Consider the following 15,009-nt stretch of genomic DNA (forward strand, 5'->3'; position numbering starts at 1 on the left):
AACATGATGGTGTGCACCATGTACAAGCATGGGGAGAGAAGAGGAAGTTAAAAGCAGGCTTGGGGTGGGGCAGAAAAGAAATAGTAGAAATATCAAGGCTAGCTAAGCATGGTACTGCATACATGCCTTTAATCCAATAATCTAGAGGCAGAGGCAGGCGAATCTCTGTGAGTTAGAAGCCAGCCTGATCTCCATAGCAAGTTCTAGGATAGCCAGAGCAACATAAAGAGAAAATATCAATAGAGATAGATGAGAAGAATTCTTGCCTGGTAGCTCACTCCGGTAATCTTCACAGTTGGGAAGCTGAGGCAGGAGGATTATCATGATTTCCAGTCCAGCTTGAGCTACAGAGTATTTCTCTGTCTTAAATACAACCTGATGTGTTCATTAGCCTCTGTTCTTTGAAAACCGGAATGAAGATGTGTTTCCAAGGCTTGCTGAGAGAGCACCACAGAAGGCTGTGTTTGTCCCTCAGTCTTGGAAGTTGGAGATGAGCATGCAGAGCCAGTCTCAGTCTCAGGCAGCTGTTTGAATGCAGCCAGCAAGATCGTTTTTACTCCATTACAGCAGACCATTCCTTAAACTCCTGCTCTACCATTGACAGAAGTGCCTGCCTGTCCTTCCTGTTCAGGTCTGCATTCTGAAGAAACATTAAAAAGCAAGGGCATTGCAAAACCCTGCGTGCTAGAAACCCCTTGTGAAGCACAAGCGACCGTATGCCTGAAGTGTCTGGAAAAAGCAATGTGGTCTGTCTTCCACCAAGTCTAGAAGAAAGGGATGCTATCATGTGTATAAATAATGCCACTGGGTACACAGTGAGCTAAGTTGAATACAAAAGAATTTTTAATTATTTCAGAGGGACACAGGTAGAATCACAGCAAATTTTAGAAGGTGCCAGAGACTGTCAGTACAAACAAGTCCATATATAAGAGGCCTAGAATTTCCAGTGCAGTATGTAATTCTCACTCTGCGTTCATTGTATATTGGGATCCCCTTCCAAAACCCTGGTGTATAAAGAAAGCACTTTTCAAATCCAAAAGAGGTAAAATAGTCAAGTCAATTTGCCAATTTTCCCTGGCAACATCAGCTTTTTAGATTGTGTTCTATGTTCAGTGAAATGGTAACAATAGTAACACTTTCATGCCCGGCACCCAGAATTCCTAGATCTTACTTTCACCAAGTTAAAGATGCTGGTTTTCAGTCAGTGCCAGTCCACTCGCTCGCTCCCGCAATAGTTAGGTAACAACTGATGTCTTATTTTTTTCCCTCTAATCTCCGATGGGCAGGACAGGTATTAATATTAATGAAGGTTTATGAGGTGGCCTTTGGCTTCTTCAGAAGATTTCTTGATAAATTCCCCTGCTCTTTCTAAGGAGTCCACCTTAAGTGGAAGGTTTTGGTTAATCTGTCATTGTTGAATCAGGCGAGGAGTCTGAGGTCGGCTCTGAGTCACTATAAATAGAGCTCTAGTATTGGTTGGTCCCTAGGGAAACTGGTGGTTAAACACTGTGAGAATCTTTATCAGACAGGAAATGACAACTCATTAAAATACTAACCGTTAAGCCCGTTTAGATCACTCACTGTCTGGGGGTGGGGAGGAAATTTTAACCCTACAATGTTTAACTAGAGTGTACCCTCTCCTCTCTCCCCCTCCCCTTCCTTCCTTCCTTCCTTTCTTTTGTACATATTTCTAAAAACAATTATTTATAAGTGTCTTACCAAAAAAGAGAATTATCGACTCTTTTTTTTTTTAATAGAAGACAGGTCTGCATATGATGGAAGTAGAATGGGAGAGGGCTTTTATTTTATCCCCAAAGTATATCTACCCCACTGTTTGTCCCACTGTTGCTGTAAGTGTCCACTTCATTGTCTTCAGAGGACTCTGCTAGCTTCAGTCGGAAGATGATCATTCTCACCAAAAATGTTAGTGTGTGTGTGTCTGAGATGCCAGCACTCGGAAGACTGAGTCAGGACGCTTGAGAGCTCCAGGCCAGCCTGGGCTCCATAAGGAGACCCTGCCCACCACCCACTAGCCCTGCAAAAGAACATGAAAAAGCAGATAGTTTTCTACTTAGGACTCTATTCCTAAGCTTCTGAACTGCAGCCCATCCATATCTTAAGTTCTACAGAAAAGCCTGATACATGCCTGTAAGCCCAGCACATGAGAAGCTCAGGCAGGAGGATGTGAGTTCAGAGCCTACCTGAATTTTATTTACTATTGAAATTTGCTAATTTAATCCATAAAATTCTTAAAAGTTTTTTCTCAGAGCACAGGTTTGGCTGTCCAGATGCCTAAAAGATCCTTCATAGGTGTCCATTATAAAGACAAGAGACTGCTGGGTACGAGGGCGCACAACACCTGTGATCCCAGCACTATCGAGCAGAGGCAGGTGGATCTCTGAGTTCCAACAGGACAGCCTGGCTGTGTAGAAAGGAGAGGGGGGGAGGAGAGGAGATTATTTTTGTAGATATAGTTTGCCTTCCTCCTTGACATTTAATTAGACTGCTAACCAAGCCTTAAGATGGGTTTAGAAGGCAGATGTGGCACATTCTTCAAATTCTAGCACTAGATGTAAGGGCAGGAGGATCGGGAGTTCAAGATAATCCTTAGTTATGTAAAAAGTTCCAGGCCAGCCTGGGCTACATGAACACATATCTCAAACTGACAAACAAAATAGTGCCAATAAGATGGCTCAGTGTGTAAGGGCATACTGCCAGTGTGCTGGCCTGAGACTCAGTTCCTGAGACCCACATGGTGAGGTGAAAGAACCATCCTTCATGTTTTCCTCTGACCTCTACTACAAGCTGTAGTGCTCTGTGTGTGTATACACACAGGTAAAGTGGGGCTTTTGTGTGTATATAACCAAAGCAATACATTATTATTATTAATATTATTAATATTGTGGTGATGACCTGACTCCTCTTCTCAGAGCATTCTTCCCTTATGAGTTTTCAGTGATCCCTGTGTTAGCACCTGAGGCTAGTACTGTGATAATCACCAGGAGGTGCCAAAAAACTTAGCCTCGAAGTGCCGCACAACGAGGTAAAGGGGAAAACTACCTCTGTACCATAGCTTCCTTGTTTAGGACTCACACCAGTATGTCTTTGCGAGTTCTCATTCGTACTGAGATCCTAGGGAAGTAGTCAAGAAAGAAGCAAAGCTCGGGTTAAGTTTGAAATGCACTTCAGTCTGCCCCTACACTAGTCAGATGAAATCACCTCACAAAACAGTACATTTTGTTTGTTTGTTTGTTTGTTTTTGTTTTTTCGAGACAGGGTTTCTCTGTGTAGCCCTGGCTATCCTGGAACTCACTTTGTAGACCAGGCTGGCCTCGAACTCAGAAATCTGCCTGCCTCTGCCTGACAGTACATGTTTGTTGGTTTGCTTTGAGGTTATTTTTAAAGGTCAGGAGGATGACACACACAAGGTCTCTAGCTCTGGCTATCCTGGAGCGCACTATATAGACTAGGCTGGCCTCCGACTCCCAGGTGCTGAGATTAAAGGCATATGCTATGTCTGGCATTGTTGTTTTTATGTGGTGTGTGTGTGTGTCTGTCTGTCTGTCTGTCTATCTGTCTGTCTGTCTCTGTCCGCCCGTCAATTCATCTGTCCTTAGTACTCATCAGGCCTCACCCATTGAGTTGCCTGAATGATCTTGTTTTGATTTTAAGACAGTGTTTCACCACAGGCTTGCTATCCTGCCTCAGTTTACCCACTGCAGTGATTATAGGCATGATCTCCCATTTTCAGCTCACATTCCTGGTAAGTATAGTGCTATGACAATACATTAACCAAAAACACATCTTACTAGAAAAATCCAAACAGAATCATGACAAGCACAAGGAAAAGTTCAGGTATTTCATCTAGTTAGGTTACTATCTCCATGACGGAGAAGTGACTCAAAGTTAATTAGATGTGTTCTTATATGTGACGAACCAACTTGCTAGAGCCACGGTTTGAAAGAATTCCCATGCAAAGGAGGGAGAGGTGGTGCGATTCTAGGGCACTTGGATTGAGTGAGTGTGGCTTCTGTATTAAGCAACAAATAGAGCTGTGTGCATTGTGGAATACTTACCCCACCCACTCTGCAACAAGCTCCCCCAGCTCTGCAGCTTCCTCAGGGAGATCTGAGAACAAGAACTGATGCAAGCCTTTATGAGTAAAGATGAGGAGAGTTCAGAATGCACATTCTTGATAGATATATGATTGAGACAAATAGAGTTAAACGTCTCTAAACTGTTTTAAAAATAAAGATTTTACTTACAAAGTGGTCGGGACTCTTATTTCTCTAGTGTCATTTTGAGTGTATTTATCTGTTTGTTGGTTTGATTGGTTGCTTAGTGGTGTCTGTGTGCACTGCTGTCCAGGCTGTGGCGTGTTGGCTTGGCCTGGCTTGGGCACTCTCCTGCCTCACTCCTCTCAGGTGTGAGGCACCATGCCCTGCTAGAGTTCTCGTTCTCTTTGTGTCTTTTTTTCTTTTCTTTTCTTTTCTTTTTTTCTTTTCTTTTTTTTTTTTTAAGTAATTACTGTTTGTCAGGAAGTCTGTCTTCTGTTTGTGCTAACATATACTTAAGTATAAAACCATGGGAAACACATGAAATCAGTTTTTGAGTTCTGAACTTTTGAAGTTTTTCTTTTAAGAGTTTAGGATTGATTTTTGTTGTTTTGTGGCCCTCCCTCCCACCCCCCACCCCAAAAAACAGTCAGTTACAGAAAACAAACCTACCACCTACAAAATTTGTTTGTTTGCTTTGGGCTTAATTTTTTTATTGTTTTTTGGGGGGGTTGTTTTTTGTTTGTTTGTTTTGTTTTTTGTTTTTGTTTTTTCGAGACAGGGTTTCTCTGTGTAGCCCTGGCTGTCCTGGAACTCACTCTGTAGTCCAGGCTGGCCTCAAACTCAGTCAGATCCCCCTGCCTCTGCCTACTACTTTATCCATAGAATTTTTTCTCCCTATTGTTTTAAAGGACAACAAGGAGAAGGTAAAATCAGAAACCTCCCCTATTTTAATGCTTTCTTATTGAGACCAAGTAGCTATTTATAAAGCTGGCTTAAGTACATTTTAGTCTAATAAAGGGTGCTACAGAAGAGTTCAATACTAAACATAATAATATAATAATAATAATAAAACAACAAAAAAGAGTTCAATACTAAATCATAGCTCTGTCTATATTTGTTCTTCCACAGCATTGTGTTCTTCTATATCACAAAACTAGTTCACTGCGCTTCACTCACCATTGAGGGTTAGATAAGAGTTCTTGCTGGGCAGTGGTGGCGCACGCCTTTAGTCCCAGCACTCAGAAGGCAGAGGCAGGCAGATTTCTGAGTGCAAGGTCAGCCTGGTCTACAGAGTGAATTCCAAGACAGCCAGGGCTACACAGAGAAACCCTGTCTCAAAAAAAAGGGGGGTGGGGGAGTTATTAGCTGTGGACACACAGTGGCTCTGAACTTAATGCTTTCAGAATAACACCTGTAACCAACACTGAACTGTAATAATGTGTATGTGTCTGCACACATGCACCCACACACAGACACACACACAGCAGCAAGTATACTATTCTTGGTGTGCCAGAAGAGATTTGTATTTCTGGTCTACTTCTCAAACATAACTTGAGGGATGAGTTTTTGGGCTGTTTGAGTGTGTCTTACATGTGTGTTGAGAGTATCAGCTGTGGCTGAGGATGGCAGGGTGCTTTCTAGCAGTGTGAGGCTATGGACAAACTGGATATGGTGGTATAGACCTGCAGTCTTAGCACTGTGAAGGTAGAGGCAGGAGATCAGGAGTCTTGGCAAGTGTGGATCGTACAAGTTCTAGCCCAGCCTGAGCTGTTTGAGCCCATGTCAGGGGCTGGAGAGATGGCTCAGTGGGTAAAAGCACTGACTGCTCTTCTGAAGGTCCTGAGTTCAAATCCCAGCAACCACATGGTGGCTCACAACCATCCGTAATGAGATCTGACGCCCTCCTCTGGTGTGTCTGAAGACAGCTACAGTGTACTTATGTATAATAATAAATAAATCTTTAAAAAAAAAAAAAGAAAGAAAGCTGACACAGTGGTTAAAAGCACTTGTAGTAGCTTTAATTTTTTTTTTCATTCAAAATCTCTGGTGTAAGAATACTTTGTGGGGGGCTGGTGAGATGGCTCAGTGGGTAAGAGCACCCGACTGCTCTTCCGAAGGTCCAGAGTTCAAATCCCAGCAACCACATGGTGGTTCACAACCATCCGTAACAAGATCTGACTCCCTCTTCTGGAGTGTCTGAAGACAGCTACAGTGTACTTAAATATAATAAATAAATAAATCTTTAAAAAAAAAAAAAAGAATACTTTGTGGGAGCCGGGTGTGGTGGCGCACACCTTTAATCCCAGCACTCGGGAGGCAGAGGCAGGTGGATTTCTGAGTTCGAGGCCAGCCTGGTCTACAAAGTGAGTTCCAGGACAGCCGGGGCTACACAGAGAAACCCTGTCTTGAAAAACCAAAAAAAAAAAGAATACTTTGTGGGGACCTGTGAGGTGGCTCTGCAGGTAAGGATGCCTAACAAGCTGAGTTAGGTTCCCAGGACCCACATGTAGGAGGGAAGAACCAGACGTTGTCCTCTGGGTACAGTGGTGCAGTCAAAGCCAGTGTATGTGTCCCCACACTTTGCTGGAATTGTTTTGATATCTAGAGAATTTATTCCTAGTGTAAATGGAGAGACCATTTGCATTCCTGCCTGTACTATAAGGAAGAGTTGCTTAAGCTCCTCAGGAGATGTCCACCCACTGAGAGCGAGTCCCACCTGGGACTGCACTGCCTCACTGTTTGCCATTGTAGGTCTGCGGGCGGGCTGCCGTCTGCATTGCCTCACCCTCAAAGCTTGTCTGTTTAGGCTATAATCACCATCCCTCAGTCATCTCTCCTTTCCCCTCCCAGTGCTTTTAGCGTTTCTTTTCTACACTGAGTGTTTAGGATTGTACTTTCTCCTGTTTGGTTGTGAGGCAAGGTCTCTGTGTAGCTCTGGCTGTCCTAACTGTCCCTACAAAAGACCTCTTAACTCACAGAGACTCACCTGCCTCTGTCTCATGAGTGCTGGGACTACTTGAGTGTGCTAATATGCCCAGCTGCATTTTGTTTTTCTATTTTATAGTGTGGGCACAAAGCAGGGACTCCATTAAACGTTAAGGATATTACTAGGTAAAAGATTGATAGGCGATACTAGTACAAAAAGAAAAAGAATGGCTAGCAGTTGGGAAGTTGTTCCTGGCTGGCAAATATAGTAGCAAAAAAGAGTCTTCTCTTATTATTCTGCTTTTGTAAGCAGCAACTTAATTGACCCAGGGGGCAGGAAAAAAAAAAAGAGTTCACTGGTGTCTGTACACTTGCGGGGTAGCACTGGGCACTGCGCACATGTGCTGCTGTACTTTTGCTGGCCCTAGGAAAAGTACAGGCTTATTTGCCTTGTAGCACATAAGACAGATGAGAAAATACAGGAAGTAAGGATGTTTACTTTTCAAAGTTGCCCCACAGTACCATTTAACACAACCTGTTAGCTATCAAAAGAAAAGGAGGGGTGGCGGGGACCGGAGCCTGGTAGCTTCAGTTGCCAGACCGGTTTTACAGTCCTGGCTCTAGGAACTCTGGGGACCTTGGTTGGTCCCCAGCCTTATCTGAGATAGCTATCCAGACCTCTTGGAACAAGCTGTTTAGTAATGTACAGGAGTTTCTGTGCAAACATCCATCATAAGCCATGAAATGATTCAGGGTCCGCAGTTCCTTTTTGTTCCTTTGTTAATCACTGACTTGTGGCTGGGGGAGGTGCCTCCCCAATGTGCTAATGCATTCTTTTTGGATAAGGATGACGCAGGGGTTGTCCTAATAAGGACTTAGATTGAGAAAGCACCTCCCACCCACCCCATCCCCCTGAGAAGACGGGACAGTCAGAGAGAGGGAGGGCAGTTTCTTTTTTAACTAGAGATGACACAAGCATAAGTCATTTCCTTATTAATCGGTTTAAACCAGTTCTTACAGGAACTAGTGGTGATAAATGTGGGACTTCTCAGAAGTCATTCATTTTATTCTTTGTGCCACAGCAGTGTGCAGTCTCAGCTGCGCTGGCCTCGCCCTCCTGACATAGCAGTGGCTCTGAGCTCTCTCCTACTTTCTCCCAAATGCATTACTGCTGGCGAGATCTCTAAGGAGTTCAGGAGGAATTTTATCACTAACCAAGCTTCACAGGATTGCTGTGACCCTGATTGTTGAATTTTGTCCTTTTTGTGAAGTCCTTGCCCCCCTTCTTTTCTTTTTTTTTAATCTGAAGGGTAAGTAGATTTCCTTTAACATTTCTCTTGCTTTTCTTCCCAAATGTGTCTTTCCTTTGATACCTGCCTCCAGTGCTGTCCCCGGCATAGGTCCCTCTCTGCAGAAGCCTTTTCAGGAGTACCTGGAGGCGCAGCGGCAGAAGCTTCATCACAGAAGTGAAGCGGGCACACCACAGGTGAGGATCCCTCCTGCTTCTACCCCCTCAGCAGGCATCGGCAGGCTCAAACTAGATCCGGAGCTCTCCGGGTTTCTAGATGGGGTGGCTGAGGTAGTTTATTGGTCTATATCTAGTGGCTTTTCAGAAACAAGGATGGGGTAATGGAAGACAGGATTCTGTTGTGTGCGATGTTGTCTTGATCTTACATGAGTTATTACATACACTTTCAGGCTAGGTTAAAAAGTTAACATGTGCACCATCACCAAGCACTAGGTAAAATGGTTGTCCCCTTTCATTGCTGCTGTAGGAAAGCAGCTGCTTGCTTTTCTTTCTTTCTTTCTCTCTTTCTTTCTTTCTTTCTCTATTCTCTATTTCTCTCTTTCTTTCTTTCTTTTTTTCTTTTAAATAAAGCAAGGCTCCTACCACAGCTGAACTTTTAACTTGAATAAACTGCCTGGCCGTTTTGCCTTCGGTTCCTGAGACCGAGAGGAGAGAACCAGCAGATGTGTGGGCAGCACCCTGACCTGGGGGCCTGGGGGAGAGCAGTCGGTTTCCCTTGGCTTTAGACTTTAAATAGTTCTTTGCCGCTGTGGCCAAAGAGGGCTCACATTTATGTTCTAAACGCAGCTCTCATACCGAAACAGAGTTTAGGTCCTCTTTCCCTTCCAAGCAAGGTCTGCAAGGCTGTAGAGAGAGTATAGACTCTAGCCAGACCACTCTGTCACCGTGTAAAAGGACAGCCCACCCTCCCATCCCTCCCTAAGCCATACAGGTTAGCATCAGCTATCCATCTCACAGCTTGAACTGACTGAATGTGGATTTCAGCATACCCATTTTTAGTTGTTTGGGTATAATAGGCAAGCCTCAAGTTCTCATTGTTTCCCTTGAAATGTTGCAAATAATCTCCTTAGTGTTGAACTGAGGAAACCCTTTTTCTTGAATTGTTCTGCTTTCTTTTCTACAGGGAGAAAACTGGTTATCCTGGATGTTTGAGAAGCTGGTTGTTGCAATGGTGTGTTACTTTGTCCTGTCTATCATTAACTCCATGGCACAAAACTATGCCAAACGAATCCAGCAGCGCTTGAACTCAGAGGAGAAAACTAAATAAGCAGAGAGTTTTTTCTGCAGAAGTTAACATGGTGGAGTCCTGCCTTACACTGGGAGGGCTCTAACCAGGAAGGAAGATCCCCATTTCCAACCTGTATTGATTTTTAAAACATTCTTCCTGAAAGCAGTTTAGTCCATATTTTACACTGACATACTTTTGCTTTATTTGTTAAGGTAAGGTCTCCACCCTCAGTTCAATCCACGTTGTATTCTTTCGGGTGGATATGATGTTCTGCTGCAAACTTAACAAAAACTGGCCTTCTGATGCTTTCACAGGGCCACATGGTCCAACTGGAGAACCTCGGCCACACAGAACCTTCTGAAGTCTGTTAATATGTCAGGCTTTTTAGGCTTGTCACAAATGATTGGTTTTTTCTAAGTCACCAAATGTATATAAGTTATATATATTGGATAGCAATCTTGCATGTCTATCATGGAACAATTTAATATGCCTTCCTTTCCCACCCTCAAAAAGGCCATTTTATGACGCATTGCACACCCTCTGGGGAAATTGATCTTTAAATTTTGAAACAGTATAAGGAAAATCTGGTTGGTGTCTCACAAATGAGTACGCCATTTTTTATTCTGTATATTTAGAATGAAGTCGTGAAAAACTTTATAAAGACATCTTTGATCATTCCGAAATTGTGTCCGTTTTCTTTAGTGCTATGGTTTTTTGTTTCTTTTTCACTTCTACAAAGTGAGTGGCAGCCTTGCCAATTAGACTTAAGCCAGAATTGCCCAGGCTTTTATTTATTGCCTGAGAGAGCTACCTCCAAGGTGTTTTGTTATGTTGGACTGGAGATCTAAGTGGGACTATGAGGTTCACCTAGAATGGGAATCTCTTACTTTATAAAAACAAGAAGTGGTGATGTATAAATCAGAGGACACTAGCAAGAAAGGCTTTTTCATGTTCATGTTAGTTTTAGCTGTTTGTACTCCGGCTTTAACAGGTGGAAGCTTACATCTCGGTGTGTTTCTGTGTTTTATTTCAATGTGATTTTCCTCTGACATTTTTTTGATTGACCCTGTTCATTTTGTTTTGCCTGGTAGGAAAATAAACAGCTTTCTTTCCTAGAATTGGCATTAAGTCCCAGCAAACCAGAGACGTTTGCTTTGCTTTAAACCCTGCCTGAGCACCTCGTGCTTGCCCCTGTCGTGGTCGTGACATCTGCATGGCTGTACCACCTTGTCGGATAGCTTATCAGACTGATGTTGACTGTTGAATCTCATGGCAACAGCAGTCGATGGGCTGTCTGACATTTTGGTATCTTTCATCTGACCATCCATATCAAATGTTTTCATTCAAACATTACCCAGCATCATGGTTTGCAGTCAAAAATTGTGGTCCTTATGTCTTGTGAGACTTGCAGCCCTTATACCTTGGTACAGCAGCAGTATCAAGAGAAAACTTCCTAGGAAATTGGGGTAGTCGTCACAGTCATAACTAAATAAATAAAATGAAAATTCACCTTGCCTCATGGATTTTGGAAAGGTTTTCCTTCATTGGCTTTTGGTTGGCTGGTTGGTTTATGTTTTTTTCTTTACAGGGACTAACAACAGTTTGTTACCTGGCCATACTTGAAAAGCAATGCCCAAATTAACAATGAAATTTTTATTTATTTGTTTGTTTGCTTGTTTATTTACTTATTTATTTTGAGATAAGGCTTCACTATGGAGACCAGGCTAGTCTTGGGCTGATAGAGATCAACACACCCTCGCCTCCCAAGTGCTAGAATTAACTTCATATGCACCGTGCTGCCAGGCTTAGACCAGTATAATTCATATGTTAGCTAGCTAGCATCAGAATTCCCACCTTACTTTGCAATTGTTTCATCTCTTTGCCTCACTATTTTAGTTTGTGTTTATTTGAAGAAAGAAGATGTTAAGTGTGAATTATATTAAGTCTTTGGGATTTATTTATAAAACTTGCTTCAGGGTAGAATAAGGAAAAAAAAAAAAGAAGACTGCAAATGGTGTATTTTCCGACTGCTAAGTATAGAAGCACCTCCTGTGGTGAGCATTCCTAACCTCCTGACTCCAGTGTGCTCTGCTGTCTGTAGCATAAAGACAGTATGAGATTCCTGTTCACCAGCAACTCAGCCGTCACCCACCAAACACAAAGTCAAGCTTAGTAAGTTGCTGTGGTAAATGTTCCTATAACTCCAGTTTTGTTTCGTTATTTTGCTTGTCTGTCTGTTTTGAGACAGGGTCTGTCTGTGTAGCCCTAGTTGTCTTGGGGACTCCCTGTGTAGACCAGCTTAGCCTTGAACTCAGAGTTCTGCCTGCCTCTGCCTTCAAAGTGCTGGAACTGATCACACCTAGCCTTAACTTCGGGTTTTGAGACTGATATGTTCTTTAGTTGCGTGTATCTGTGTGGGGGTATGTGCACATGTATTACAGTGTCAGAACACGGCGTTGCATGGGAGCTGGAATTACAGGTAGTGTGTGTCAGGAGCTAAATCCAGGGAGGGCTTCCCCATGAGCAGGGTTTGCTCCCACCTGCTTGCCATCTCTCCACTCCTCTCTTCAGTTTTTAAATCATCAAAGATTATCTTAGACACATGCAGAAATGTCATACTGTAGCCACTGCACCAGAAACTTATTGCAGGTTCTCCACTTCAAACCTAGGCTTTTAGCACTGCCTCTTAGCACGAGCTGCCGCCGGGCTGCACCCGGTCTTCACATGCTCCTTTGAAGCCTTCGGCATCTTAGATAGGTTTTTGTAGTAAGGAAAAGGACTATTTGGCCAAACCTTTTCCATTTTATTGTGAGGGGTATTGTGTTTTGGAGGTTGTGTGTGTAACTATGTGTGTCTTCTTCCCAGTGCTGAGGCTGCGTTCCAGCTTGACAAGTTTTGTTTCGGTTTGTTTGTTTAATAACTACATTTTACTTTTGTGGATGAGCACACACATGCCATAGTGAGTTTCTGAAGGTCCGAGAACAGCCTCTGCCTGTCAGTTTCCTTTTCCTACTGCATGAGGCTCAAGAGTCAAACTCGAGCTTCAGTCCTGCCACACAACCCTTTCACCAGGCCAGAAAGCAGTTATAAAGTCCAAATCAGGCTCTCATGGTGAAACGCCTTTGATCCCAGCACTTTTGAGAGGCAGAGGCCAGCCTGGTCTACAGAGTGAACTCCAGGGCATCTGTCTTGAAACAAAAAAGCTCAAATTCAGAAAAAGACTCTGTGACTGGCCCCTTGATCTCAACACGGGGGAATCTGAGGCAGCACAAACAGTATTAAAACTGAAACTTATAAGGACCTTATCTCAAGAAAGGGGGAGGGCTGAGAGAAAAAATGTACTATATAAGACAGAGAAAAACTAGATACGGCCAGCATGAGGGCTTAGTGGATGAAGGAGCTTGCTGCCAAGCCTGACCATCTGAGTTCAATCCCTGGGACTGTGCATGGTGGGAGGACAGAATCCACAACTACAGATCGCCCTTGGTCCTTCTCATACACTGTGCATATACACTTGTTAAATAAATGTTTTAAAAAAAGAAAAAAAAAAAGTTTGAACAAGGAAACAACAGCTTTCAGAACTGAATCCAGGTCATCTAGTGTAGGCAACTATGATTTAACCACTTTTTAAAAAGAGATTGGGAGGGCGGGGGGGTTGGGAATTTAGCTCAGTGGTAGAGCGCTTGCCTAGCAAGTGCAAAGCCCTGGGTTCAGTCCTCAGCTCAGGAGTGGGGGGGGGGGGGTTGGTGGAGGAGACAAAAAAGAGATTTGATGGCATGCTCAATCTTTTTCTTTTTGAGATTTTGAGATAGGGTTTCTCTCTGTCACCCTGGGTGTTCTGAAACTGTAGACCAGGCCTCTAACTCAGAAATCCACCTTTCTCTGCCTCCCGAATGCTGGGATAAAAGTCATGTGCCACTATACCTGGCCCGACCTTTTTTAATAGGCACCAAAAAAGCTGATGCATTTTCTTCATAAATAACTTGGTTGTGTGTGCATGTGATAGTGAATAGTGTAGCACAGGAGGAGATTGTCCTGCCTAGGCCATAGCGTGTTCAGATCATAGACAGGTAACAGCCTCCGGCTTGACTTGCTTCCGAAGAATTAATAAGTGTTATTAAGGTAATTTGGGAGTACGCTTTAAACACAGCATCCTATCTCTAAGAGACCACATAGCATACCTTACATTGATTTTAGGATTACCCGTGGTTGACAGGGGTGTGGGTTCCAGTCCCTTCCCTACAGGGTCAAGAGTTCACCTGCGGTAATATGTTTGCCTTAGAGGTGAGGCCATTCATTGCAGCAGAGAACCTACCTAGTGCATTTGCATTTTTAGCCTGTTCTGGGAAGAGATCTTACAACGCCAGTGATTCCCAGCTGCTTACTCAAGTCTTGCGAATTGCACAGGGCAGGGATAGGCAGGTGCCAACTGTTCTTGTTCTTTGACCCCACTGGACCTGCACAGATCTGCGTGGGTGTAAACGGGAACTCGAAAAGGAGGTTGTTTTGGATGGCCTCTGCTCCCCATCAGAATTCACTTCAGATCTGAATTTATACAAATCCTCCCATCCTGTGAGAGTGAGTCTGTTGCACGTGGCTGGCTGGGTCTGGGGACAGACAGAAATGCAACTTTTGAGGTTTGTCATCCAGATCCACCAGCCAGTGACGCTGGAAAGAGTTTCTTCCACTCTGTGGCCGGCAGCCGGCTGTTGCTCTGACTTAGTCCGTTAGGACTTTGGATCATTGGGGCGCACTTCAGTCCTGGTCTGAATTGCTTGGGGAAGGAAGAGCTTTACAGTTCAAGCTTTACATGGAAATTCCCATCTCTCCTTTGGAGCCAGGTGTCCAACCTATTTGTTAACCATTTCCAAATGATTCAAAGGACAGACAGGAAGTGCTTGGCCACACTCCAGCCCATTTCTACTAATTGGCCTTTATTTGCATTGGAAGCCACATTCCAGAATTCAGAAAGGACTCCAGCCTCCTGAGACCCCTGAGCCACCTATGCCAACTGACAGGGTCTTTAGGGAGTTCCTGGCCTCCACTGACGGTCTTCACCCCAAACATGCTAATTCTGGGAAGCCTCTTGCCACTCTCTGCTCCCCTCGTTGGGGGCGGGGGGGGGGTGGTGCAGAAAATAAGCAGTCTTTTTCTTGGAGTCTCTTTGGACTGATCCAGCTGGACAGCATTGCCTAATTGTATTCTAGGCTGTCTAAAATCCAAAAGAAAAAATGTTTTGGGGTAGCGAGCATTTGTTTAAAGTGGTGACCGTGCCTTTGGCTGGAGCTTGGCACTCCCGGTTGCCTCCCTCCCTCCCTCCCTCTTCTCACCGTGTGCTCCAGACAACTGTGCAGTTACTCCTCACGCCCAAGCCTGGCTCACTGGCCAGGGCCGGAGGGAATGGTTTCCTCAACCCAGCCACCTTCCAAGAAGGCCTAGAGTAGAATAAAGCGAGGAAGCCGCTTTCTGCAGCCCCTCCCCCACCCGGC

At 44.0% G+C, this 15,009-nt stretch overlaps 1 protein-coding gene across 1 annotated transcript in view; it reads left to right on the forward strand.

Annotated features, from left to right (window-relative positions):
• Vmp1 (vacuole membrane protein 1) overlaps positions 1-11,043 on the forward strand; it is a 99,148-nt gene extending 88,105 nt beyond the window's left edge. The window contains exons 11-12 of the mRNA XM_021177042.2: positions 8,367-8,469; positions 9,416-11,043. Coding sequence (XP_021032701.1) covers positions 8,367-8,469; positions 9,416-9,559 — 247 coding nt within the window. The 3' untranslated portion in view covers positions 9,560-11,043. The remainder of the gene's footprint in view (positions 1-8,366; positions 8,470-9,415) is intronic.
• The last annotated feature ends 3,966 nt before the right edge of the window (positions 11,044-15,009 follow it).

The sequence above is a fragment of the Mus caroli genome, unplaced genomic scaffold (genome assembly GCF_978045245.1).
Source record: "Mus caroli unplaced genomic scaffold, Mus_caroli_1 scaffold_13, whole genome shotgun sequence".
NCBI classification, from domain to species: Eukaryota; Metazoa; Chordata; class Mammalia; order Rodentia; family Muridae; genus Mus; species Mus caroli.